General features: G+C 45.2%; 1 protein-coding gene across 2 annotated transcripts in view; it reads right to left on the bottom strand.

The window, feature by feature from the left end:
* Nucleotides 1–24940, bottom strand: part of LOC127340854 (uncharacterized) — a 177443-nt gene extending 152503 nt beyond the window's left edge. The window contains exons 1-3 of one of the 2 annotated variants that reach the window (XR_011754714.1): nucleotides 24619–24940; nucleotides 24252–24494; nucleotides 23738–24101 (exon numbers count right to left, since the gene is read on the bottom strand). Coding sequence is in view for 1 of the 2 variants with exons in the window: in XM_051366601.2 (XP_051222561.1) it covers nucleotides 23814–24101; nucleotides 24252–24494; nucleotides 24619–24837 (750 nt within the window). In the remaining variant the exon portion in view is untranslated. Of the gene's footprint in view, nucleotides 1–23671; nucleotides 24102–24251; nucleotides 24495–24618 lie in introns of those variants that run through there. The other variant, XM_051366601.2, reaches the window with a different exon arrangement.
* Nucleotides 24941–25353: the final 413 nt, after the last annotated feature.

Here is a 25353-nt window from a genome sequence, read left to right as displayed (position 1 = left end):
GACATGCACTCGCGCAGAAGGCGGATCGATTAGATGTTGACCAGGTGTGTAATTAAATCCAGGCGGATGGATTAGAAGAAGAGGAGGAGGAAACCAAGTGATCGATGCCATGCAGACACGTTGGTTGAGCTGGCGCGCGTGAGAAATACTACGGCAGGATTTAATTTGTCGGTCGCTTAATTAATTTGGTTGAACGAGTAAATTGAGCTGGATTTGTCGTCATAAATTGAGGTGGATTTGTCGTCTCATCGCGACAAACAAATTAAACGATGGAGGATCGCTTAATTTGGTAGTACGTCCCGGCCGGCCGGCCGGATGCGCGAGAAGCAGCTCACGTGCGGACTCCTCCGATCGATTAAAACAGTCCGTACTGGACCAGGTGAACTTGGCTGCCAACGCAACTCAACGCGCGCGTGAAAGATATATTCACAATTAATGCGGCCGGGCCTCGTCGGAAGCAATCAAAGGGGAGCGAGAGGAAATGGCCCCACTAGGGCACGCCGATGGATGTGCATCGTTTGCGAGCCAGCCTGGCTGGATCGATGGCCCACGGCTGGATGCCAGGCGAACCTACGTGACGGACTTGGACGTACTCCACCAAGTACCAACTACGCGACGCGACGCGCACCTGCTCCGCGCGCGTGGGTGCACAAACCTCAGCGCGACGGGCAGCTGCTACAACTCCACGGGCATCGCAGGCGTTGGGAAGGAAAGCCATCTGGTCCGATCCGACGACGGGGCAGACCGGCAGCAGGAGCTGGAAGTTGTCGGTACCGGACGAGTTCCGTGGCAATGAGAGCCGCTACGTGCAGGACGACCGGCTCACCATCCTCTGCACTGTCGAGGTCCTCCAGGAGGAGCACGACGACTATTCCTTCCGTGGGAGCCGGTACGTGGATCAAAAGTTCTCAGAGTCCGAGAGGAGGAGGAGCACGCATGCATGTTGCCCGACGGATCATGGCGAAATGAGAGAGAGCACCACGCGCCGTGTCAGGGTCGACGACATGCGCGCGTCCACCTTCAGGGCCATGATCCGCTTCATCTACACCGACGAGCTGCCCATCAAAGCAATCACAAACGATGCAACGAACCCAGCGTGCTTGCAAATTAGACAAGTGTGCAGCAAAGCGCCGCGTGGCCATGGCGTGCGACCTGCTCGCGGCCGCAGATCGCTACGACCTGGAGAAGCTCCGGCTCATGTGTGAAGAGGTACTGTATGAAAGCATGGATGCCGCTTCTGTCATGCCGACTCTGTTGGTGGCGCATGGCCGGTACAACTGTCGACAACTCGAGGCCTCTTGCATCGATTACCTGGCGTCCGATGCCGACGTGTACGCCTCCGTCAGAGCAACAGATGAGTACAGGAAGCTAGAAGAGAGCTGCAACTCCTTGGTAGTAGAGGTCATGGACAAAGTCTCCACACAAAGATTAGCCGACAGCTCCTCCTCCTTCGACACCGCCAGAAACCCCACACGGGCAAAGAAGATGAGTGTTTCGACGTATGATGCGTCCAAGGTGGTCAGCGGCACACATGAGATGAGGATTCCCAACTTTGGTGCTCTTTATCGAAAAAAAAGAAGGACCTATGGTGTTGGTAGAGAAATGCAGTCCAACACTTTCGAGATCGATGGTTATGACTGGAAGCTGGTGGTAGACCCTGCCGGGAAGAATCCGGAAAATGAAGAGTGTGTCTATGTGGCCGCTGAGTTGTTAACTGATCCAGGAACTGCTGGTGTCAGGGCGTCGGTATGTTTCCGGATGGATAGCCCTAATGGGCAAGATGAGCCAACCGAAGAAGACTATAAGCAACACATATTTACAAGGTACGCACAGTCACATGGGAATGATATCATCGCCACCAAGGACGCAGAGCAGCATTTCCTAGCGCATGATGGCTCTCTAACCATACGATGCAGCATCATAGTCACCAACAACTCCTGCGTTGCTACTGGCACCCCCACAGCTTGTGGTGTCAGAGCGCCGCCGCCCAGCATTGCTCGGCACCTCAAGGAGCTACTAGCCAGCAAGAAGGGGTCGGATGTGACATTCCTTGTCGAAAACAGAGAGATTCGAGCGCACAAGCTCCTCATTGCTGTGAGGTCTCCCGTCCTATACGAGATGGTTGTGGGAGTGGCCAACAAGGCAGACCACTTTGTACCGGTCGCCGATATGAAGGCTGCGGTCTTTGAGGCCATGCTGCACTTCATCTACACCGGTGAGCTGCCACCTATGGAACACTTAGCCCTTGCCACCAGTAGTGGCACCAAGGATATATCCTTTGCTATGAAAGAAATAACCCTTGCTAGTAGTTTTTTGGTGGACGGTGGCTTGTTGATTGTCGGAGACATAATGGCTGCGGCATGCAGGTTCAGTCTTGACAAGATGAAGGCCAAGTGCGAGACCTTGCTAGCGGGGTCCATCAAGAAAGAGAACGCAGAGAGCATGCTCACGCTGGCACGCCAGCACAGCTGCTCAAAGCTTGAGGATTACTGCGCCCAGTTTCTCTTATCGGGATATGTGACTCATTACAGAGAACGGGCTGAACACGATATGCTAGAAAGGATTCGCTCTTCTTTTTTCATGTGAAAGAAATTCTGGGCCGTAAACAATGTCATTTCCTATAAATGATACTTTTGGAGTGGTATTTTTCATGTTACGGGTGCATCCTGATTCTCAGAACAATATACAGTATAGTACTATCACTTTTTTTTTAGATATGGGAGCATCGCCCCAGCCTCTGCATCAATAGATGCACACGGCTCATTTTATTAAACCAAACGTACCAAAGTAGTTTACAAAAAAATCCAGGTTACATTCATGGTGAGACTAAGGTCGATACATGAATCAACCACAGAAAAATGCAACATGTAGATAGCCTATCCATTTGCTAATCTATTAATGTGTCGCCATCCAGTAGCCCGGAAAAAAAAGTCCTGAGCAACCACTAGCATCCGGTTGCACCCAGAAACCATATCCTCCCGCTGTTCCATAGGGAGAAGCAAAACCCATTGTTGAATCCAATGCGCAGCGCGTCGGATAACCTGCAAAAAATTAGTCCCAATTTGTTTATTAAAGATAATATCATTCCTCGTCCTCCAAATGGACCAGCATAAAGCAGATACACTCATACGGATTTTGTGTTTATCGTCCTTACGTACCCCGTTAAGCCATTTACCAAACATATTAGTAACATTAGCTGGTGGAGGTATGTTGTAAGTAAAATAAGCCATACGCCAAACAATCTTTGCAAATGGGCAAGTGATAAATAAATGGTTAACGGTTTCAGTTGAATCACAAAAACAACATTTTTGACATCCCTTCCACTTTCTTTTAGCAAGGTTATCCTTAGTAAGGAGCACTTTGTTACTAAGGAACCACATAAAAATTTTAATTTTCAAGGGGATCTTTAATTTCCACAAATATTTACGAAGGTAAATAGCATGTCCATTCATCATATCTAGATACATAGACTTGACAGAAAATAGACCGGAATCAGTGAGTTTCCAACAAAACACATCCTGTTCATTATTTAAAGAGATTGCCATTAACCGTTGACATAGATTCAACCATTGTACCCATTTGTTATTATTTAAACCTCTTCTAAAAGTGATATTCAAGGGTGTATGAGCCAAAACTGTTGAAACAAGGACATTTTTATGTTGAACAATGTTATATAATGCTGGGTACTGTTGACACAATGGGGCATTCCCCATCCATGTATCCTCCCAGAACCTAACAGTCATTCCATTACCCACCTTAAAAAAAACCCCGGTTAAAGAATTCTGTCTTTATATGCATAAGTCCTTTCCAAAACTGTGAATCATTAGGCTTTGCTTCAACCTGTGAAAGAGTTTTATTCTTGAGATACTTATTATACAACAGTTGCTGCCACATACCCTCTTCCGAGAGCAATTTAAACAGCCACTTACTGAGTAAACATTTGTTCTTTAACTCAAGTACTTCGATTCCTAACCCACCTTGATCTTTAGGTCTACACAATATATTCCACCTAGAAAGTCTATATTTCTTTTTATTCTCATCTGATTGCCAGAAGAAATTTGATCTATAGTAATCTAATCTTTTTCTCACCCCAACTGGGATTTCCAGGAAGGATAACATGAACATAGGTAAACTTGTTAGAACCGAATTAATGAGAACTAGTCTATCGCCGTATGAAAGCATTTTCCCACGCCAACAACTTAGCTTAGATGCAAATCGGTTCTCTACAGGGTTCCACTCTGCATTTCGAAGTGCCCTATGATGTATAGGGATACCCAAATATCTGAAAGGTAAGGATCCAGCTTCACACCCAAAAATATTTCTATATTGATGCTCCATATCCTTAGCCTTACCAAAGCAGAAAATTTCACTCTTATGAAAATTTATTTTAAGGCCAGACAGCTGTTCAAAGATAGAAAGAATAAGCTTCATATTAATAGCTTTTGCTATGTCATGTTCCATAAAAAGAATCATGCCATTGTTGAATTGTCGTGGCAATGCTTGTTAGAAATAAGCACTCCGGCCGCACAACACCGTACACTCGTTCGTGTATACGAGAGGTATACGTACAAGTCTAAACCGGTTTGCAACCAGATTAGTTGGGTGTTACCGAGTAGGTTTAGAACTTGTAATCGTGGTGTTGTCTGCGCGTACACGGCCAGACCTGTAAGCTGTACAACCGTGAGTTGAATCAAAGAGAAGGCTCGACACGAGCCTTTGGCAATCCAATCAATATTTGTGTGCCTGCGTTGTGTTGCTGCTTGCAACAGATCGAGCTAGCTGCTAGCTAGCTTAGCTGATTTGCTATACGTGCACATCTAGGAAGATTGGTGATTGGTACGTGCGTGATGTCTCGTCGGGAATAGCTTCATCATCTACATCGGAAAGTACTCGACGACAGGGCTGTGTTTGATATCAGATCGGCGAGAGTACTGTCGGGTCTGGGCCAACAATTGGTGTCAGAGCGGCGAGAGTACTGCCGGGTCTGGGCCAACAATTGGTATCAGAGCCTCGTGGAGGATCTCCTAGTAACGGGAGGTCATGACGAAGGAGGTGGGCGAGTATTCCGGCGTCGTGGCGCCGGTGTCGACGCAGTATCCGCAGTACATCCACGAAAACTACACGGTGTGGACGACCACGATGATGTGGGCGCTCAAGTCGAAATCTGGGAGGCTATCGATCCAGGCGGCGACGACTTCAAGGACGCGCCGAAGTACCGCAAGGACCGACAGACACTCACGGCCATCTGCTCGGTGATGCCGATGGACGTGAAGCAGCACCTGATCTCGAAGAAATCTGCAAAGGAGGCGTGGGAGACGATCAAGACGCTAAATCTTGGTCACGAGCGCGTCCGCGAGGCGGCCCTACAAACCTTGTAGAAGAAGTATGAGAATTTGGAGACGGGAGAAGATGAGACGCTGGACGCCTTCGCTTCGAGGGTCGCTACATTGGTCAATGGAATTCGCGCGCTCGACGAGAAGCTCGAGGAGATCTCGATCGTAAGGCATTTCCTTCGCGCGGCGCTGCCGCGTTACTTGTTCGTTGTTTCGGCGATCGAGCAGTGCGTTGATCTCAAGACTCTCACGATGGATGATCTAGTTGGACGGTTCAAAGCTCATGACGAGCGGATGAAGATCACCTACGGTGATACGGTACCGGAAGAGCACGTTATGCTTACCCGTGCCCAGTGGCAGGCGGTAGTCGCCAAAGAGAAGGGCGGTAAGGAATCAAGCAGAAGTGATAAGGAAGCTTCTCGCCCAGCGAAAAAGTACATTGCAGGGGAGGATGAGGATGACGTTCCGCCGAGGAGGAAATTTGACATAAAGAAAGTAAGATGTCATAACTGCGGGGAGCTTGGTCACTTCAAGGTTGATTGCCGGAAACCACCAAAACCGAAGGACAGGGCTCTCATCGCCCAGGAAGGAGATGATGAACCGATGATGCTGATGCTCGAAGTATGCGAGCAGAAAGACGAGGAGGAGCTACCTCCTCCATCACCGGCTACGGAGATTGTGATGGATCACGGTCTACCGTGTGTGGATCACGTGGATAAGCTATGCGACGAAGGTGTCGTCGAGCAGCAACGGAGTGCCCCGTACCCACGTGAAACCGCGTTTGAGGCAAGTGAAGCTTTGGAGCTCGTTCATGGCGATATATGCGGTCCAATTTCACCCGCAACCCCGTCTGGCAATGAGTACCCCGTTTTGTTGATTCTTGATTTCTTTCATAATTTAAGCTGGGCTAAAAATACAAATATAACAGTATGCATATGTTTCTACAACCAAACATGCTTTCACAATGTTTTTTTGGTATATCAAACAAATGCATGTCAATAAAATCTAGAGATATGAATAATACTCCCTCTTGTTCCCAAACAATTGTCGTTTTGAACATGCAGTTGTCATTCTGCACATCCAGGAAGTCAAACATTCAGAACTTGGGCAGCCAATATTTTTAACTGCATAACTGAAATTCATGTGAGTGAACTTGATAAGATATCCTTGCACAACATACGTTTTTGTCATAATTCATAAATAAATTCAAATATAAATTATTGGTCAAAGTCAAATTTTAGAGACCACGCTGATGTCCAAATTAAATAAAAGTTGTATGGAACCGACTGAGTATTTCTGAATTTTTTGAAATGGGATTAAAAAGGGAGAAGTACATATGAGAAGTAATCCAAATATACAAGAACTATTCACGATGTTGGTTGAGCGGGTAATTAATACAAGGAAGACAAATTCATCAAAAAGGAGTGCAGAACTAGGCAGAGCACCTCCACATAACTTAGCAGCCTCATCATAAGGAAAAACAGAGACTAAAAGCTGCACAATGGTAAGTAACTAACTGTAACAAGTTATGTACTTGTGTATGTTAAGTTCTTGAGTCATACCCTGTCTCCTTTCGAAAACAGTTCAGTTGCTTGTTTCTCCAACTAAGTTTTCTTATATAAAACCTGCATAAAAGCCACAAGATAACTCAATTTTCTTGGATAAAACTTACATAAAAGCTGGACACGGAGGCACTAAATCGGCGGTACAGAGAATAGAATGAAAAATAGGTAGTCACTATATACTCATACCCATCAAGAAAATGGTATCCTTTCCCAGGTTCCAGATGAAGGCCAAAATTGGTCATGATCTCTCCAATAAATGCCCTGCAGAGTGGAAGCCTGCACCATTGCAGGTTTAGCACTGCAGCTCACATGCAGATCCCAGTCAAACTTCATTACTTCAAGAGAATTAGCTTATTCCAAAGGAAAAATAAGAGACACACGCACGCCAGAAACAGGAAAAATAGCAAATAGGGAATTTTTTTGCATTCCTAAGTTTTTCATTGACACATTAAACCGTGTGAAGTACATGGTTATAACATGGGTAAACAAAGATAAACTTATACTCCACACTATTTATTCTTCTGGATCGAAGCTAGTGTGTACGAACTTGGGGTCAAGCGACTATGTGTTAAACAACGTGTGCAACACGTTGTGTTGAACATAGAGTCCGGTTCCAATACCCCATGTAATCCTCCTATATATACATATGAAATAAACCAAACTCGGTTATCCGAGTAGTCTTCAATCTACCTGATCTTACATGGTATCAGGCCGACCTCTTCTGCCGACACGCTGATCGCCGAAACAACCCTAGATCGCTTCGACCGTCGCCCTCCGTCGCCTCGTCGACTCCTTGGCGACTTCGTCGAACAGCGCCACCATCGCTCTCGGGCCGCCGCCGTCTGACAAGCTCACCCGGGCCAACTTCCCGGGCTGGCGCGCCCAGGTCCTGCCCGCCATCCGTGGCGCCCGTCTGCTCGGTTATCTCACCGGCGCGGTTGCTGCCCCGCCGGAGGAACTCGCCGTCACGTCGGACAAGGATGGTGCTGATGAAGCTCCCAAGATGGTGCCCAATCCTGCATATGATAACTGGATTGCGCAGGACCAGATTGTCCTGAGTTATCTTCTCCAGTCGCTCTCCCATGAGGTCCTTCCTCACGTCCATCGGATCGAGCATGCCGCCGGTGTATGGCAGGCCCTGGAAGAGATGTTTGTCTCACAGAGTGAAGCCAAGATTACCAATCTGCGCACCTCTCTGGCAAACACCAAGAAATTGAACATGACCACCGCGACGTACCTGACAAAGATGCAAGGGTTCGTCGATGAGCTAGCTATGGCTGGTTGTCCCGTCTCGACAAGGGAACATGTGTCCTTCGTCCTTGCGGGCCTTGGTGGCTCCTACAACGCTCTGGTGGCGGCTCTCGGCGTCCAGACTTCGCCGATCTCCCTCAGCCATCTGTACGCTCAGATTGACGCCTACGATAACCGCCAGGAGATGTTGCGCGGGTCCTCTGATCCTGACTTTGAGACCTCCGCCAACGCTGCACAACGCCAACGCCGCCGTCGTCCCAACCAAAACCGCGGTGACCGCGGTGACCGCAGTGATCGCCGCGATGATCGGCGCCCAGAACGTCGCGATGATCGCGCCCCCTCTTATGGCCGTGGCGGTGGGCGTGCACCACCTGGCGGCGGCCGGGGCCGTGGTCGCGGGCGTCGTCGCACGACACCGTGGGTGGATGTCACGTGTCAAATCTGCAATCGCGAAGGTCACAACGCCAAGGACTGCTGGTACCGGTGGCAAGATGAGGATGACGACTCTGATGACGACAAGGAGGCCCATATTGCCTCCTACGGCGTCGACACAAATTGGTATTCCGACACTGGTGCCACCAACCACGTCACCAGCGAGCTGAACAACCTGACGGTCCGCGATCACTACAAAGGACATGACAGGGTCAACACGGCCAGTGGGCAAGGTATGCAAATTTCACATGTTGGTCATTCAGTAGTTAGCACTCCTAATCAGAATTTTCAACTTCGTGATATTTTATGTGTTCCCAATGCCACCAAAAACCTCCTCTCTGTTCATAGGTTCACATATGATAATAAGGTCTTCATAGAGTTTCACCCTTTCTTTTTCTTGATCAAGGATCAGGTCACAAGGGCAATTCTTCATAGAGGGAGGTGTGTTGGAGGGCTCTATCCCTTCATCTCTTCATTGGTGTCACCATCATCATCCAAGCATGTGTTCCTTGCTTCCAAGCCATCCAACAACAAGTGGCATAGTCGACTAGGTCATCCATCTTTTACTACTGTTAGGTTTATTATTAGACAGAATAAGCTTCCTTTTGTTAGGGATTCTCACATTGAGTCGATTTGTGACTCATGTCAGAAAGCAAAAAGTCATCAGTTACCATATCCAGTGTCCACTAGTGTTTCCTCTGAACCCCTACAATTAGTTTTCTCTGATGTATGGGGTCATGCTCCCACCTCTGTTGGTCGTCATGAATACTATATTAGCTTTATTGATGATTACAGTAAATTTACCTGGATATACTTGCTCAAACAAAAATCGGATGCTCTTGCTGCTTTTGTCAACTCCAGAAATTAGTACAAAGGAAACTAGACCGCAAAATCCTCACAGTTCAGTCTGACTGGGGGGTGAATATGAAAAATTGAACTCCTTCTTTCAGACACAAGGCATCTCTCACCATGTCTCTTGTCCTCATGCACATCAGCAAAATGGCTCTGCAGAAAGAAAGCATAGGCATATTGTTGAAGTAGGTCTTGCTCTCCTTGCCACTGCTCATATGCCTCTCAAATTTTGGGATGAAGCTTTCCTCACTGCCACATATCTTATAAACATGCTTCCCAGCAAAACTATCAACAATGAAACACCGGTTCATCGTCTCCTAGGCACTAAACCCAACTATAAGTCCTTACGTGTGTTTGGCTGTGCTTGCTGGCCCAACTTGCGCCCTTACAACAAACGCAAGCTTGCTTTCCGTCTACTCAGTGTGTTTTCTTGGGATATAGCCCGAAACATAAAGGGGTCAAGTGTCTAGAAGTCTCCTCTGGACGAGTTTACATATCTCGCGATGTTGTCTTCGATGAATCTGTGTTTCCGTTCCAAAGTCTTCATCCAAATGCAGGAGCCCGTCTTAGACAAGAAATTCTTCTCCTTGATTCATCTCTTTTGAATTCTGATTCTAGGGATGCTACTATTGATGATTTACCTGTGACTAATTTGCCTGCTACTCATGGTTCCCCTAGTGCTCCTCTTGTTGTGCAGGATCTGTCACGACATGTGATACGCGTACAGCACGCGTCCGTTGGGAACCCCAAGAGGAAGGTGTGATGCGTACAGCGGCAAGTTTTCCCTCAGTATGAAACCAAGGTTTAATCAAACCAGTAGGAGCCAAGAAGCACGTTGAAGGTTGATGGCGGCGAGATGTAGTGCGGCGCAACACCAGGGATTCCGGCGCCAACGTGGAACCTGCACAACACAAACCAAGTACTTTGCCCCAACGAAACAGCGAGGTTGTCAATCTCACCGGCTTGCTGTAACAAAGGATTAGATGTATAGTGTGGATGATGATTCTTTGCAGAAAACAGTAGAACAGTATTGCAGTAGATTGTATTTCAGTATAGAGAATTGGACCGGGGTCCACAATTCACTAGAGGTGTCTCTCCCATAAGATAAACAGCATGTTGGGTGAACAAATTACAGTTGGGCAATTGACAAATAAAGAGGGCATGACCATGCACATACATATTATGATGAGTATTGTGAGATTTAATTGGGCATTACGACAAAGTACATAGACCGCTATCCAGCATGCATCTATGCCTAAAAAGTCCACCTTCAGGTTATCATCCGAACCCCCTCCAGTATTAAGTTGCTAACAACAGACAATTGCATTAAGTATTGCGCGTAATGTAATCAGTAACTACATCCTCGAACATAGCACCAATGTTTTATCCCTAGTGGCAACAACATATCCATAATCTTAGAGATTTCTGTCACTTCCCCAGATTCACGGAGACATGAACCCACTATCGAGCATAAATACTCCCTCTTGGAGTTACAAGCATCTACTTGGCCAGAGCATCTACTAGTAACGGAGAGCATGCAAGATCATAAACAACACATAGACATAAATTGATAATCAACATAACATAGTATTCTCTATTCATCGGATCCCAACAAACGCAACATATAGAATTACAGATAGATGATCTTGATCATGTTCGGCAGCTCACAAGACCCGACAATTAAGCACAATGGGGAGAAGACAACCATCTAGCTACTGCTATGGACCTATAGTCCAGGGGTAGACTACTCACACATCACTCCGGAGGCGACCATGGCGGCGTAGAGTCCTCCGGGAGATGATTCCCCTCTCCGGCAGGGTGCCGGAGGCGATCTCCTGAATCCCCCGAGATGGGATTGGCGGCGGCGGCATCTCAGTAAGGTTTTCCGTATCGTGGCTCTCGGTACTGGGGGTTTCGCGACGAAGGCTATTTGTAGGCGGAAGGGCAGGTCAAGGGGCGTCACGAGGGGCCCACACTACAGGCCGGCGCGGCCAGGGCTTGGGCCGCGCCGCCCTGTAGTCTGGCCACCTCGTGGCCCCACTTCGTCTCCTCTTCGGTCTTCTGGAAGCTTCGTGGCAAAATAGGACCCTGGGCGTTGATTTCGTCCAATTCCGAGAATATTTCTTTACTAGGATTTCTGAAACCAAAAACAGCAGAAAACAAAGAATCGGCACTTCGGCATCTTGTTAATAGGTTAGTTCCAGAAAATGCACGAATATGACATAAAGTGTGCATAAAACATGTAGATATCATCCATAATGTGGCATGGAACATAAGAAATTATCGATACGTCGGAGACGTATCAGCATCCCCAAGCTTAGTTCCTGCTCGTCCTGAGCAGGTAAACGATAAATAAAGATAATTTCTGGGGTGACATGCCATCATAACCTTGATCATACTATTTGTAAGGCATATGTAGTGAATGCAGCGATCAAAACAATGTATATGACATGAGTAAACAAGTGAATCATATAGCAAAGACTTTTCATGAATAGTACTTCAAGACAAGCATCAATAAGTCTTGCATAAGAGTTAACTCATAAAGCAATAATTCATAGTAGAAGCATTGAAGCAACACAAAGGAAGATGAAGTTTCAGCGGTTGCTTTCAACTTGTAACATGTATATCTCATGGATATTGTCAACATAGAGTAATATAACAAGTGCAATATGCAAGTATGTAGGAATCAACGCACAGTTCACACAAGTGTTTGCTTCTTGAGGTGGAGAGAGATAGGTGAACTGACTCAAAAATAAAAGTAAAAGAAAGGTCCTTCAAAGAGGAAAGCATCGATTGCTATATTTGTGCTAGAGCTTTGATTTTGAAAACAATAAACAATTTTGTCAACGGTAGTAATAAAGCATATGTATCATGTAAATTATATCTTACAAGTTGCAAGCCTCATGCATAGTATACTAATAGTGCCCGCACCTTGTCCTAATTAGCTTGGACTACCGGGATCATCGCAATGCACATGTTTTAACCAAGTGTCACAAAGGGGTACCTCTATGCCGCCTGTACAAAGGTCTAAGGAGAAAGCTCGCATTGGATTTCTCGCTATTGATTATTCTCAACTTAGGCATCCATACCGGGACAACATAGACAACAGATAATGGACTCCTCTTTTATGCATAAGCATGTAACAACAATTAATTTTCTCATATGAGATTGAGGATATTGTCCAAAACTGAAACTTCCACCATGGATCATGGCTTTAGTTAGCGGCCCAATGTTCTTCTCTAACAGTATGCATGCTCTAACCATAAGGTGGTAGATCGCTCTTACTTCAGACAAGACGAACATGCATAGAAACTCACATGAAATTCAACAAAGAGTAGTTGATGGTGTCCCCAGTGAACATGGTTATCGCACAACAAGCAACTTAATAAGAGATAAAGTGCATAAGTACATATTCAATATCACAATAGTTTTTAAGCTATTTGTCCCATGAGCTATATATTGTAAATGTGGAGAATGGAAATTTAAAGGTAGCACTCAAGCAATTTACTTTGGAATGGCGGAGAAATACCATGTAGTAGGTAGGTATGGTGGACACAAATGACATAGTGGTTGGCTCAAGTATTTGGATGCATGAGAGGTATTCCCTCTCGATACAAGGTTTTAGGCTAGCAAGGCTTATTTGAAACAAACACAAGGATGAACCGGTGCAGCAAGACTCACCTAAAAGACATTTTGAAAACATTATAAGACTCTACACCGTCTTCCTTGTTGTTCAAACTCAATACTAGAAATTATTTAGACTTTAGAGAGACCAAATATGCAAACCAAATTTTAGCATGCTCTATGTATTTCTTCATTAATGGGTGCAAAGTATATGATGCAAGAGCTTAAACATGAGCACAACAATTGCCAAGTATCACATTATCCAAGACATTATAGCAAATTACTACATGTATCATTTTCCAATTCCAACCATATAACAATTTAACGAAGAAGAAACTTCGCCATGAATATTATGAGTAGAGCCTAAGGACATACTTGTCCATATGCTACAGCGGAGCGTGTCTCTCTCCCACAAAGTGAATGCTAGGATCCATTTTATTCAAACAAAACAAAAACAAAAACAAACCGACGCTCCAAGAAAAGCACATAAGATGTGATGGAATAAAAATATAGTTTCAGGGGAGGAACCTGATAATATTGTCGATGAAGAAGGGGATGCCTTGGGCATCCCCAAGCTTAGACGCTTGAGTCTTCTTGATATATGCAGGGGTGAACCACCGGGGCATCCCCAAGCTTAGAGCTTTCACTCTCCTTGATCATGTTGTATCATCTCCCTCTCTTGATCCTTGAAAACTTCCTCCACACCAAACTTAGAACAACTCATTAGAGGGTTAGTGCACAATCAAAATATACATGTTCAGAGGTGACATAATCATTCTTAACACTTCTGGACATTGCACAAAGCTACTGAAAGTCAATGGAATCGAAATATCCATCGAACATAACAAAACTGGCAATGCGAAATAAAAGGCAGAATCTGTCAAAACAGAACAGTTCGTATTGACAAATTTTATCGAGGCACCAGACTTGCTCAAATGAAAATGCTCAAATTGAATGAAAGTTGCGTATATATCTGAGGATCACTCACGTAAATTGGCATAATTTTCTGAGTTACCTACAGAGAAAACAGCCCAGATTCGTGACAGCAAAGAAATCTGTTTCTGCGCAGTAATCCAAATCTAGTATGAACTTTACTATCAACGACTTTACTTGGCACAACAAAACACTAAACTAAGATAAGGAGAGGTTGCTACAGTATTAAACAACTTCCAAGACACAAAATAAAAACAAAGTACTGTAGTAAAAACACATGGGTTGTCTCCCATAAGCGCTTTTCTTTAACGCCTTTCAGCTAGGCGCAGAAAGTGTGTATCAAGTATTATCGAAGGATGGTGCATCTACAGTGGGGTGTGGAGTTTTCTCAACTATGCATTTTATCTTTTCTATGTGAGTTTCAGAGGCTCCATTTTCATTACTCTTGGGCTTGCTACTCTCATCAAACAAATCTTCAGGAACAATCCAATCAAAATTCTTTTCCAGTGCCTCACACATTCCCAAGAGCTTGCAAGGTATTGATGTTTTAATATCCCCCTCATAATTAACTTCATTAGTGTACTTTTGTCTATCCTTTTCCATCTTCTCAAGGGTACTGGCAAAGTTGGTATAAGAGCCTAGCATATTATATTTAGTGAAGACTTTTCTAGCTTCTCTCTCTATTCCCCCAAATTCTTTAAGAAGGGTTTCTAATACAAAATCTTTCTTTTCTCCTTCTTCCATATCACTGAGTGTAAGAAACATATGTTGAATCACAGGATTAAGATTAACAAATCTAGCTTCTAACGCGTGTACTAAAGGAGCAACAGCAATTTCATAAGTAGGAACAAGTTCTACCAAGTGTCTATCTTCAAAATCTTCAACCGTACTAATATGAGTGAAAAAATCTTCTATATTATCTTTCCCAAGGATAGACCCGCGTCCTACCGGCATGTTTTTTACGGTAAAATTAAAAGGAAACATAATGCAATAAGTAAAGTAAATACAAGTAACTAATTTTTTTGTGTTTTTGATATAGCAAACAAGATAGCAAATAAAGTAAAACTAGCAACTAATTTTTTTGTATTTTGATTTAGTGCAGCAAACAAAGTAGTAAATAAAACTAAGCAAGACAAAAACAAAGTAAAGAGATTGGGATGTGGAGACTCCCCTTGCAGCGTGTCTTGATCTCCCCGGCAACGGCGCCAGAAAAAGTGCTTGATACGCGTACAGCACGCGTCCGTTGGGAACCCCAAGAGGAAGGTGTGATGCGTACAGCGGCAAGTTTTCCCTCAGTATGAAACCAAGGTTTAATCGAACCAGTAGGAGCCAAGAAGCACGTTGAAGGTTGATGGCGGCGAGATGTAGTGCGGCGCAACACCAGGGATTCCGGCGCCAACGTGGAACCTGCACAACACAAACCAAGTACTTTGCCCCAACGAAACAGCGAGGTTGTCAATCTCACCGGCTTGCTGTAACAAAGGATTAGATGTATAGTGTGGATGATGATTGTTTGCAGAAAACAGTAGAACAATATTGCAGTAGATTGTATTTCAGTATAGAGAATTGGACCGGGGTCCACAGTTCACTAGAGGTGTCTCTCCCATAAGATAAACAGCATGTTGGGTGAACAAATTACAGTTGGGCAATTGACAAATAAAGAGGGCATGACCATGCACATACATATTATGATGAGTATTGTGAGATTTAATTGGGCATTACGACAAAGTACATAGACCGCTATCCAAAGATGCATCTATGCCTAAAAAGTCCACCTTCAAGGTTATCATCCGAACCCTCTCCGTATTAAGTTGCTAACAACAGACAATTGCATTAAGTATTGCGCGTAATGTAATCAGTAACTACATCCTCGAACATAGCACCAATGTTTTATCCCTAGTGGCAACAGCACATCCATAATCTTAGAGATTTCTGTCACTTCCCCAGATTCACGGAGACATGAACCCACTATCGAGCATAAATACTCCCTCTTGGAGTTACAAGCATCTACTTGGTCAGAGCATCTACTAGTAACGGAGAGCATGCAAGATCATAAACAACACATATACATAAATTGATAATCAACATAACATAGTATTCTCTATTCATCGGATCCCAACAAACGCAACATATAGAATTACAGATAGATGATCTTGATCATGTTCGGCAGCTCACAAGACCCGAAAATTAAGCATAATGGGGAGAAGACAACCATCTAGCTACTGCTATGGACCCATAGTCCAGGGGTAGACTACTCACACATCACTCCGGAGGCGACCATGGCGGCGTAGAGTCCTCCGGGAGATGATTCCCCTCTCCGGCAGGGTGCCGGAGGCGATCTCCTGAATCCCCCGAGATGGGATTGGCGGCGGCGGCGTCTCAATAAGGTTTTCCGTATCGTGGCTCTCGGTACTGGGGGTTTCGCGACGAAGGCTATTTGTAGGCGGAAGGGCAGGTCAAGGGGCGTCACGAGGGGCCCACACTACAGGCCGACGCGGCCAGGGCTTGGGCCGCGCCGCCCTGTAGTCTGGCCACCTCGTGGCCCCACTTCGTCTCCTCTTCGGTCTTCTGGAAGCTTCGTGGCAAAATAGGACCCTGGGCGTTGATTTCGTCCAATTCCGATAATATTTCTTTACTAGGATTTCTGAAACCAAAAACAGCAGAAAACAACAACTGGCACTTCAGCATCTTGTTAATAGGTTAGTTCCAGAAAATGCACGAATATGACATAAAGTGTGCATAAAACATGTAGATATCATCAATAATGTGGCATGGAACATAAGAAATTATCGATACGTCGGAGACGTATCAACATGCTGCAGAAAATTTGAGGCAAAATGGTGCTCCAAATAGTCCACCAGCCTCCCCTGAAGCCTCCTCACAAAATGACAGCGGCAGCAATCCCGAAGACGATTTTCTGTCCGGATCTTCCTCGGGATCCCCGCCTCCATCCGATCAGGCGCCCGACACTCTTGCCCGCACCTCGGGATCTCCCGCCGCGTTGGAGTCAGCGCGCCCTGCCTCGCCTGCCCACCTGTCTGGCCGTGCCGCGGGATCCTCTGCACCTGGGCGTGCACGTGGCTCCACGCCAGCCGCGTCTTCGGACACACAGGGGGTCCCTGGATCGCCTGTGGCCAGTGGCGGGGCCTGCTCTGCTGCCTCCTCTGCCGCGACAGGATCTGCCGGCTCCTCCGGATCCTCTGCTCCGGCCTCTCCTGTGCCTCAGCCTGCAGCTCGTCCTATTACACGGGCGTCTCGAGGCATCAAACGTCCCAAACAATATCATGATGGTACCGTTCACTGGGGCATGTCCGTTGTTACTGACGAGCCACGTACCTTGCAGCAAGCTCTCAGTGACCCAAATTGGCATCATGCCATGGATGCGGAGTATTCTGCCTTAATGAAGAACAAGACATGGCACTTGGTTCCCTCTCATACTGCAAAGAATGTTGTTGACTGCAGGTGGATATACAAAATCAAGCGTAAAGCTGATGGCTCTATTGATCGATACAAAGCTCGTCTAGTGGCCAAAGGGTTCAAACAACGTTATGGCATTGACTATGAGGACACTTTCAGTCCAGTGGTCAAGATAGCAACTGTCAGACTTGTTCTAGCCATCTCAGTCTCTCGGGGTTGGACTTTGCGACAGCTTGATGTCAAGAATGCGTTTCTTCATGGTGTTCTGGAAGAGGAAGTCTACATGAGACAGCCACCTGGTTATGAAGACATGGGGAAAACAGACTATGTCTGCAAACTTGACAAAGCACTGTATGGACTGAAACAAGCTCCACGTGCTTGGTACTCCAGGTTGAGTTCAAAGTTGGTGTCACTTGGTTTTCAGTCATCTAAGTCTGACACTTCTTTGTTTATATACCGCAAGTCTAGGGTTACTATTTTCATGCTTATCTATGTTGATGATATCATTGTGGCTAGTTCTTCTCAGCAAGCAACAGATGCTCTTCTTCGAGATTTAAGCAAGGATTTTGCATTAAAAGACCTAGGTGATCTTCATTACTTCTTGGGTATGGAAGTACACAAAGTTGATGATGGTATAGTCTTGAATCAAGCCAAGTATGCTCAGGATATTTTAGCCCGGGTTGGTATGAAGGACTGCACTGGTTGTCCTACACCCTTATCTTCATCAGAGAAAATAACTGCACATGAAGGTAGCTTGCTTGGTCCTGAAGATATTACAAGTTACAGGAGTATGGTCGGTGCTCTGCAGTACTTAACTCTTACAAGGCCAGATATTTCTTATGCAGTGAATAAAGTCTGTCAGTATCTTCATGCACCTACTACTGTTCATTGGACTGTTGCCAAGAGAATTCTGAGATATGTTAAAAGTACTCTGCGCATTGGACTTACTTTTATGAGGTCCTCATCCACACTTGTTAGTGCTTTCTCTGATGCTGACTGGGCCGGCTGTGTTGATGACCGCCGTTCTACTGGAGGTTTTGCAGTTTTCTATGGCCCTAATCTGATTTCTTGGAGTGCAAAGAAACAGGCTACTGTCTCCAGATCAAGTACAGAAGCTGAGTACAAGTCAGTGGCCAATGCAACTGCAGAAATGATACGGGTACAGTCTCTTCTCAAGGAATTTGGAGTGAAGCTTCGACAGACACCAGTATTGTGGTGTGACAATCTTGGTGCTACATACCTGTCAGCAAATCCAGTGTTTCACGCCAGAGCCAAGCACATTGAGATAGATTTTCACTTTGTTCGAGAACGTGTGTTGAAAAAGCAACTAGAAGTTAGATTTGTTCCTTCTAAGGATCAGGTTGCAAATGGCTTTACAAAGCCACTCCCTGTTAGAAATTTCTTAGAGTTTAGACATAATCTCAACTTAGTGAGTTGTGATTAAGGGAGGGTGTGTGCAACACGTTGTGTTGGACATAGAGTCCGGTTCCAATACCCCATGTAATCCTCCTATATATACATATGAAATAAACCAAACTCGGTTATCCGAGTAGTCTTCAATCTACCTGATCTTACACTATGATGCCTCACACACAGTCCAAGTATTGCTTTGAGTAGTTTGTCCATGACTTTCTGTAGGAACCCCAAAAACCTATCAAACCACCCAACTGTTAACTAACTGAACCTAGCAACCATTTTAAAAGCAGCCCTAGAAGCCAAGTTCATCTTTCTAAGATCAGGGGTAATCCAAATAGGAGCCGGAAAGTTGGACCAAAGCTGTGGAAACACAAGTTCCTCAGTCAAGTTGAGAATTTCCATATCACGGTGATTATTCTTAGATCCCAACGTCCATATCATCAGTAAAGTAGGCATGATTTTCCTTGAGAGACGGGTACTCTTCAGCACTGAGACAAATGATTGATTATGCCCAAGAAACAAAACATGGCCAGACAAGCATTTGATTTCCTTAAGGTTGCTTCCTGCAGCTTCAAGTTCATATATTATGATAGCTATAGTGTTCCAAAACACAGACGCCCCGGGTTTAGGTTCTAAGTCAAAATCCTCGAAGACTCTGTAAATGTAAGATTGCAATTGTCTCATACTTGATTGATTGATTGATCAGATTACAAAGTATGTATAGAGGGCCGACGGCTAACCCTAACTTGAGTTACAAGAAATATAAACCGACTACAATATAATCTAACATCCCCCTGCAGTGTCAATATGGGGTTGAATGACTGAATCGAATATCATTAAATGATGTAGAGGGTAGACCTTTGGTGAAGATGTCCTCAAACTGAGCTGAGGAGGGAACATGAAGAACTCGAACTTGCCCCAAAGCCACTTTTTCTCGAACAAAATGAATGTCAATTTCAATGTGCTTGGTCCGTCGGTGCTGCACTAGATTCCCGAACATGTAAACTGCAAAAATATTGTCACAATAAATGATTGTCAATTGTCCTGTGAAGATCCGATAACAAGCATGGGAAACCGCACGATACTCTGCTTCATCCTACGGACGAGAAACTGCCGTTTCGAAGACCATGAAATCAAATTGTTACCTAGAAAAACACAGTATCCAGACATGGACCTTCTGGTGACTGGCCAACCAGCCCAGTCTCAATCAGAATATGCTGTCAAATTGCACTCCCTCTTCGTTGTCCTCTATTACGCTAGGAGACGGTTCTTCCATTCCTATTTACTGTGTCAGCCACACCAAACTTCCTTCTCCTAATAAACCACTTTTTCTTCGTGATGTTCTCGTTGCACCAGCTCTCATCAAAAACCTTATTTCTGTTTGTCAGTTCACTCGTGTTAATCTCGTTTCTATCGAATTTGACTATTTGGCTTATCTGTGAAGGATTACCTGACCAAGGCGGAGATCGCTCGCTTCAATAGTTCCGGTGACCTCTACACTCTTCGTGGAGCTCCTGCCACTATCTAGCCTTCTACCATGATCGTTTCGGTGGATCTTTGGCATCATCGTTTAGGCCACAATCTAACAGTAAATGAGGAGCAAGCTACCCCATGGAGCATGAACAACATTATCACAACACCAGGGTATGCTTATAACCGCCTTGATTGTTACCACAGGGCCACTAAGATCAAAGGTGTGAAGTTCTCCCATTGAAGACACAGTATGCAACAGGCCATCCTTGGAGGCCGCTGGAGGCATGCTTTGTAAAGATAAACATTATGCTAGCTTCATGCAAGGCAGTAGATCGGGTGGTACTGGTTTAGTGGTGCGTGACCATGGAGGAGTCCTTCTACATCCTCAATAGAGCATCCTGCCAATGCATCTCTAATGGAGGCCCTGATAATACCTGATGCAACAAGACTAGTGATGCAATTGGGATACACTAGAGTTATCATCGAGAGTGATGCAAATAAGGTAGTTAAATTCTATGACGGAGAGGAACGTACTAGATCGGAATTGCTACCAATATGTCAGGAGATTAAGGAGACCAATAGAGCTTTACGTAGTTTAAGTATTGCAAACCGCTTTCATGCAAGGACGCAATATCCTAGATGAGTTTGTGGTTCTACATGAGGCGGTTCATGAACTGCATACCAAAAAAATGAATAGGGTAATCTTAAAACTTGCTTTTGAGAAAGCTTATAATAAAGTCAACTCGTCTTTTCTCCATCACATGATGAAAGGTTTTTTCACCAGAGTGGAGAGCGTTGATCGATAATTTTGTGCATGGAGGAAGTGTTGCGATTCGTATCAACGATGATACGGGACGCTTCTTCCAGACACGTAAATGTTTACGCCAAGGCGATCCTCTATCACCACTTTTATTCAACATTGTGGCGGATATGCTCGCTATATTGATCGAACGAGCTAAATCTGATGGTCAAATTGAAGTAGTGATCCCACATCTTGTAGATGGGGGTTTATCAATCCTTCAATACGCTGATGATACAGTTTTATTTATGGAACATGATTACGATAAAGCTCGAAATCTAAAGCTGATTTTGGCTGCTTTTCAGCATTTATCGGATCTCAAAATAAACTTCCATAAAAATGAATTGTTCTGTTTTGGCGACACTTAGGAATCAGTCGCCGAATATTCGGAACTGTTTGGTTGTGGGCAAGGTCAGTTTCCTATCAACTATCTAGGTATCCCGATTCATTATCGGAGATTAACGATGGCTGAGTGGAAACTAGTCGAGGAAATACTTCAGAATAGAAGTTGGAAAGGTAAAATGATATCCCTTGGAGGAAGATTGGTTCTCATTAATTCAGTACTGACCAATATGGTGTTGTATATGATATCCTTCTTCATATTGCCAAAAGGTGTATTACACAAGCTCGATTATTATAGATCGAGATTTTTTTGGCAAGGGGATAGTGAAAAAAAGAAATATCGCCTGGTCAAGTGGCCTGTTGTGTGCTGACCTAAAGATATGGGCGGGTTAGGAGTTCATGATCTTGAAGTCAAGAACTCAGCCTTATTAGGTAAGTGGCATTTTACTTACCGAAGATGGCGTATGGTAGACCATGGTTAGAAGAAAGTACATCGGCGACAAAGCGCTATCGCAGATTCTTTGGAAACCGGGAGATTCGCATTTTTGGGCTGGCTAATGGCAACGAAGAAATTTTTCTTCTGATATGGTAATTTCATTATTAAGGATGGATCGCAGATACAGTTTAGGGAGGATACATGGCTAGGGAATAGGCCTCTCTCGGAAAAATATCCAGCGTTATACAATATTGCTCGTCGCAAAAGTGATACCATTGCATTAGTAATGTCAACCTCACCTCCGACTGTGATGTTTAGACGAGATTTAATCGGTCCGAGATTTCTTGCATGGAATGCCTTACTATTGCGTTTGGAATCCATCCAGTTGTCTGGAGGGCAAGATGAATTTCGTTGGAAGTTACAATCCAATGGAAAATTCTCTGTAAGTTCATTGTACGATGCCATTATCCAACCGATAATACCAGTCGACAAAAACAAGAAGATTTGGAAGATGAAGATACCGCTCAAAATTAAAAAAAATTGCTGGTATTTGCGTCGAGGAGTAATCCTAACAAAAGATAATCTTGTGAAACGTAACTGGCATGGAAGTACGCGGTGTGTTTTTTATCAACACGATGAGACGACTAAACACTTGTTCTTCTAATATCGCTTTGCCAGATCTATATGGTCATGCATCCAAGTAGCTTCTGATATGTATTCCCCGACTAGTGTGACCAACATCTTCGGTAATTGGCTCCATGGGATCGATCACAGATTTAGAACGTTTATTAGGGTGGGGGCGCTTGCCATTATATGGTCTCTATGGCTGTGTAGAAATGACAAAGTTTTTAATGATAAGAATTGTTCTCTCTTGCAGGTTATCTACATATATACCGCTACTCTCCGTTCGTGGTCTGCACTGCAGAAAGTGGAGAACCACGACCTATTTACGGAGGTCTGTACACGGTTGGAGGACACGGCGAAGGATACTTTTTCTCTACATAGGTGACAGCATAATCTACGGATTGGTCCTCCGCCTTCACCTTAGGCGATTTATATTTCCTCATGTCTGATATGTACTTCACATTTTTAGCTCTCCAGAATATTGAGACTCTTTAAACGGCCGTGTACATCTTAACTATGCAGAGATCGGGTGTAATTGCTTTCTATGAGTAACAAAGCGCTCATTATAAAAAAAAGTATTGTTTTTGTTGGGCAGGAGGCTAATCAAGTCGCTCATCTTTATGCTAAGCAGTCTAGGTCTAGGTATGATAGAAAAAGGTTCTTTTTCGAAATGGGGATATGCCCCGGCTTCTGCATTATGACGGTGCACACAGCTATTTATTAAAAGAAGGTTCAAAGTTTACAACTCACGTATCGCCGAAGATTGATACAAAAATCAACCCAGATTTCAGTGACAATACTTCTTCGTAGTGATTGTAATCACATTCTCTTAAGTTGCAAAAGAAATAAAACATTCCAGGAAGCAGCATCTCACCTGCTTGATAGCACCATTCATTTCTGCATCTGAATTGGAGCAGCTGTCAAATGTGCCTGACAGGTATTTTTACATGTGCTAGAAAGGAAACTGTTCATCTCGTTGGGTCGGTCATTCCCGCTTCTGTCAAATGTTTGATGCACTACACTTTGGAATTAGAAATTTCGAGGAAGCAGCGTGTCACCTCTGAACATGTGTTTGATGCACTAAATATTCCCTACCATTCATTTCTGCATCGGAATTTGAGCGGCTGCTTGATTCTTGACAGGTATTTACATACAGAGATCTACACGCAATACATGTACTAGTACCATCATCTATTTCATCCATCATCCGTGCACATAAATAATCGTGTACAGTAGTAAGGCGAGGAACAAACATTAGCTATCCTGATCGATCTTCCAAACGCTAAACTGAACCGAACTGAACTCTGAAGTTTTCATCATGCTGGGACACGCTTGCACCTGCACCAGAATGCGGTGCCCCCGCCTTTGCCCTGCGCCACGGCGATCTCCTCGTCCACGTAGAACCACAGGAAGAACGGGTCCTTGGTGCTCGGCTCCCTGCTCGCATCTCCGCCGAGCCCGATCTCGAGAGGACCAAGCGGCCCGACCTTCACGCGGACGCGCTCGAAGACGAAGGCCAGGATCTTCTTCTTCCACGACAGCCTCCCCTCGAACGTCAGGCTGCCCACCGGGCCCAGGTACACCCCGTTCTCGATCCTCTGGCCCTGGTCACCGAAATTTCACAACAGACAGATTAATTTGATTCAGCAGCCATCCATCAGTGAAGATGCATCAAGCATTTCTTGCAGCGCTCGGCATTTTTCAGTCCATGGCCACCTGTCACTGAAAGTCTGAAACGAACACGAGAATCTCACCGCGGCGTCAAATCGCTGCACAGCGGTCACAGGGAAGTAGCTCCCTTTCTCCAGCTTTCCCTGAGCGGTGAAGATGAGCATCCACGTCCTGCCGGGGGACTCCGTCCCGCCGAGCGTCTCGAAGAAGGAGGAGGTGTCGAGCTTGGCCTTCTTGATGGTGGCCAGCGCCGCCAGCACCTCGTCGGCGGGCACCTTCCTCGTCTTCGCCGCCACCTTGAGCACCTTCACGCTCTCCGCCACGGCCTACGCTAGAAAACCCAAATCAACCAAGAAAACAGTTTTATTCTTACCAGCCAAATTGGGGGCAGTTTTTCCCAGAGATACGACTTAATTTGCGAGGCTAGATATGGCAGTGCGCGGGGCTCACCGATAGGGCGGATTCATTGGGCAGCGAAGGGGAGGGCGAGGGCTCCTTCTCGACCTCCGGGGACGCAGCGGAGGATGAGGCGGCGAGTGAAACGCCGGGAGCGCGACGGTGGATGCTGCGGAGGTCGAGCTGCGTCGTGGGTAGTCTGCGTCGGAGTTCAGGAGGCGAGAAGGCTGGAGCGAGGGTGGAAGAGTGGAGCAAGCAGGTCGACGAGGCCATCTTGTTCTTGCTCCAGCTTCACGGTGGTTCTGCGATGAGATGGTAACGAGGGAGTCTCAAGTTAATGGTCTGTGGCTGTGAAGGGACGACGGGTGTGACCGTGTGGCCGACGAGTGGACATTTGTGGGCGCACACGTGGAGAAAGCCACCACTGCAACTTCGGCCACTTGGCCACATTCGTCCAGAGAACACATGTCAGACATGCATTAATGAGCATTAATTAAATGATATGGGTTTAATCTACTAAGAATTAGCTTAGAGCGAGAATAATAGTGTAACTGGTAGCCGGCTATAACAGTTTGTCACATCATCTATAGACAACTTAGTCTCGCATAGTGCCTTGAAGAACGTGCTAGAGCTAGCTATTACATAAGAGCCCATTTCCCTTCTCTCTCCTAATCTCTCTCCTCTAAGGCTCTAACTAAGTAAACATATAATATTTTATCTCTTATAGCCAGCTAACTGAACCTTATTATACTTGCTCTTAGTGCTCCTAAAAAAAGAAGCTTAGTGCTC

The sequence above is a fragment of the Lolium perenne genome, chromosome 3 (genome assembly GCF_019359855.2).
Source record: "Lolium perenne isolate Kyuss_39 chromosome 3, Kyuss_2.0, whole genome shotgun sequence".
NCBI classification, from domain to species: Eukaryota; Viridiplantae; Streptophyta; class Magnoliopsida; order Poales; family Poaceae; genus Lolium; species Lolium perenne.
Note: the sequence above shows the minus strand (reverse complement) of the source record. Positions and strands in the feature narration are given on the sequence as shown.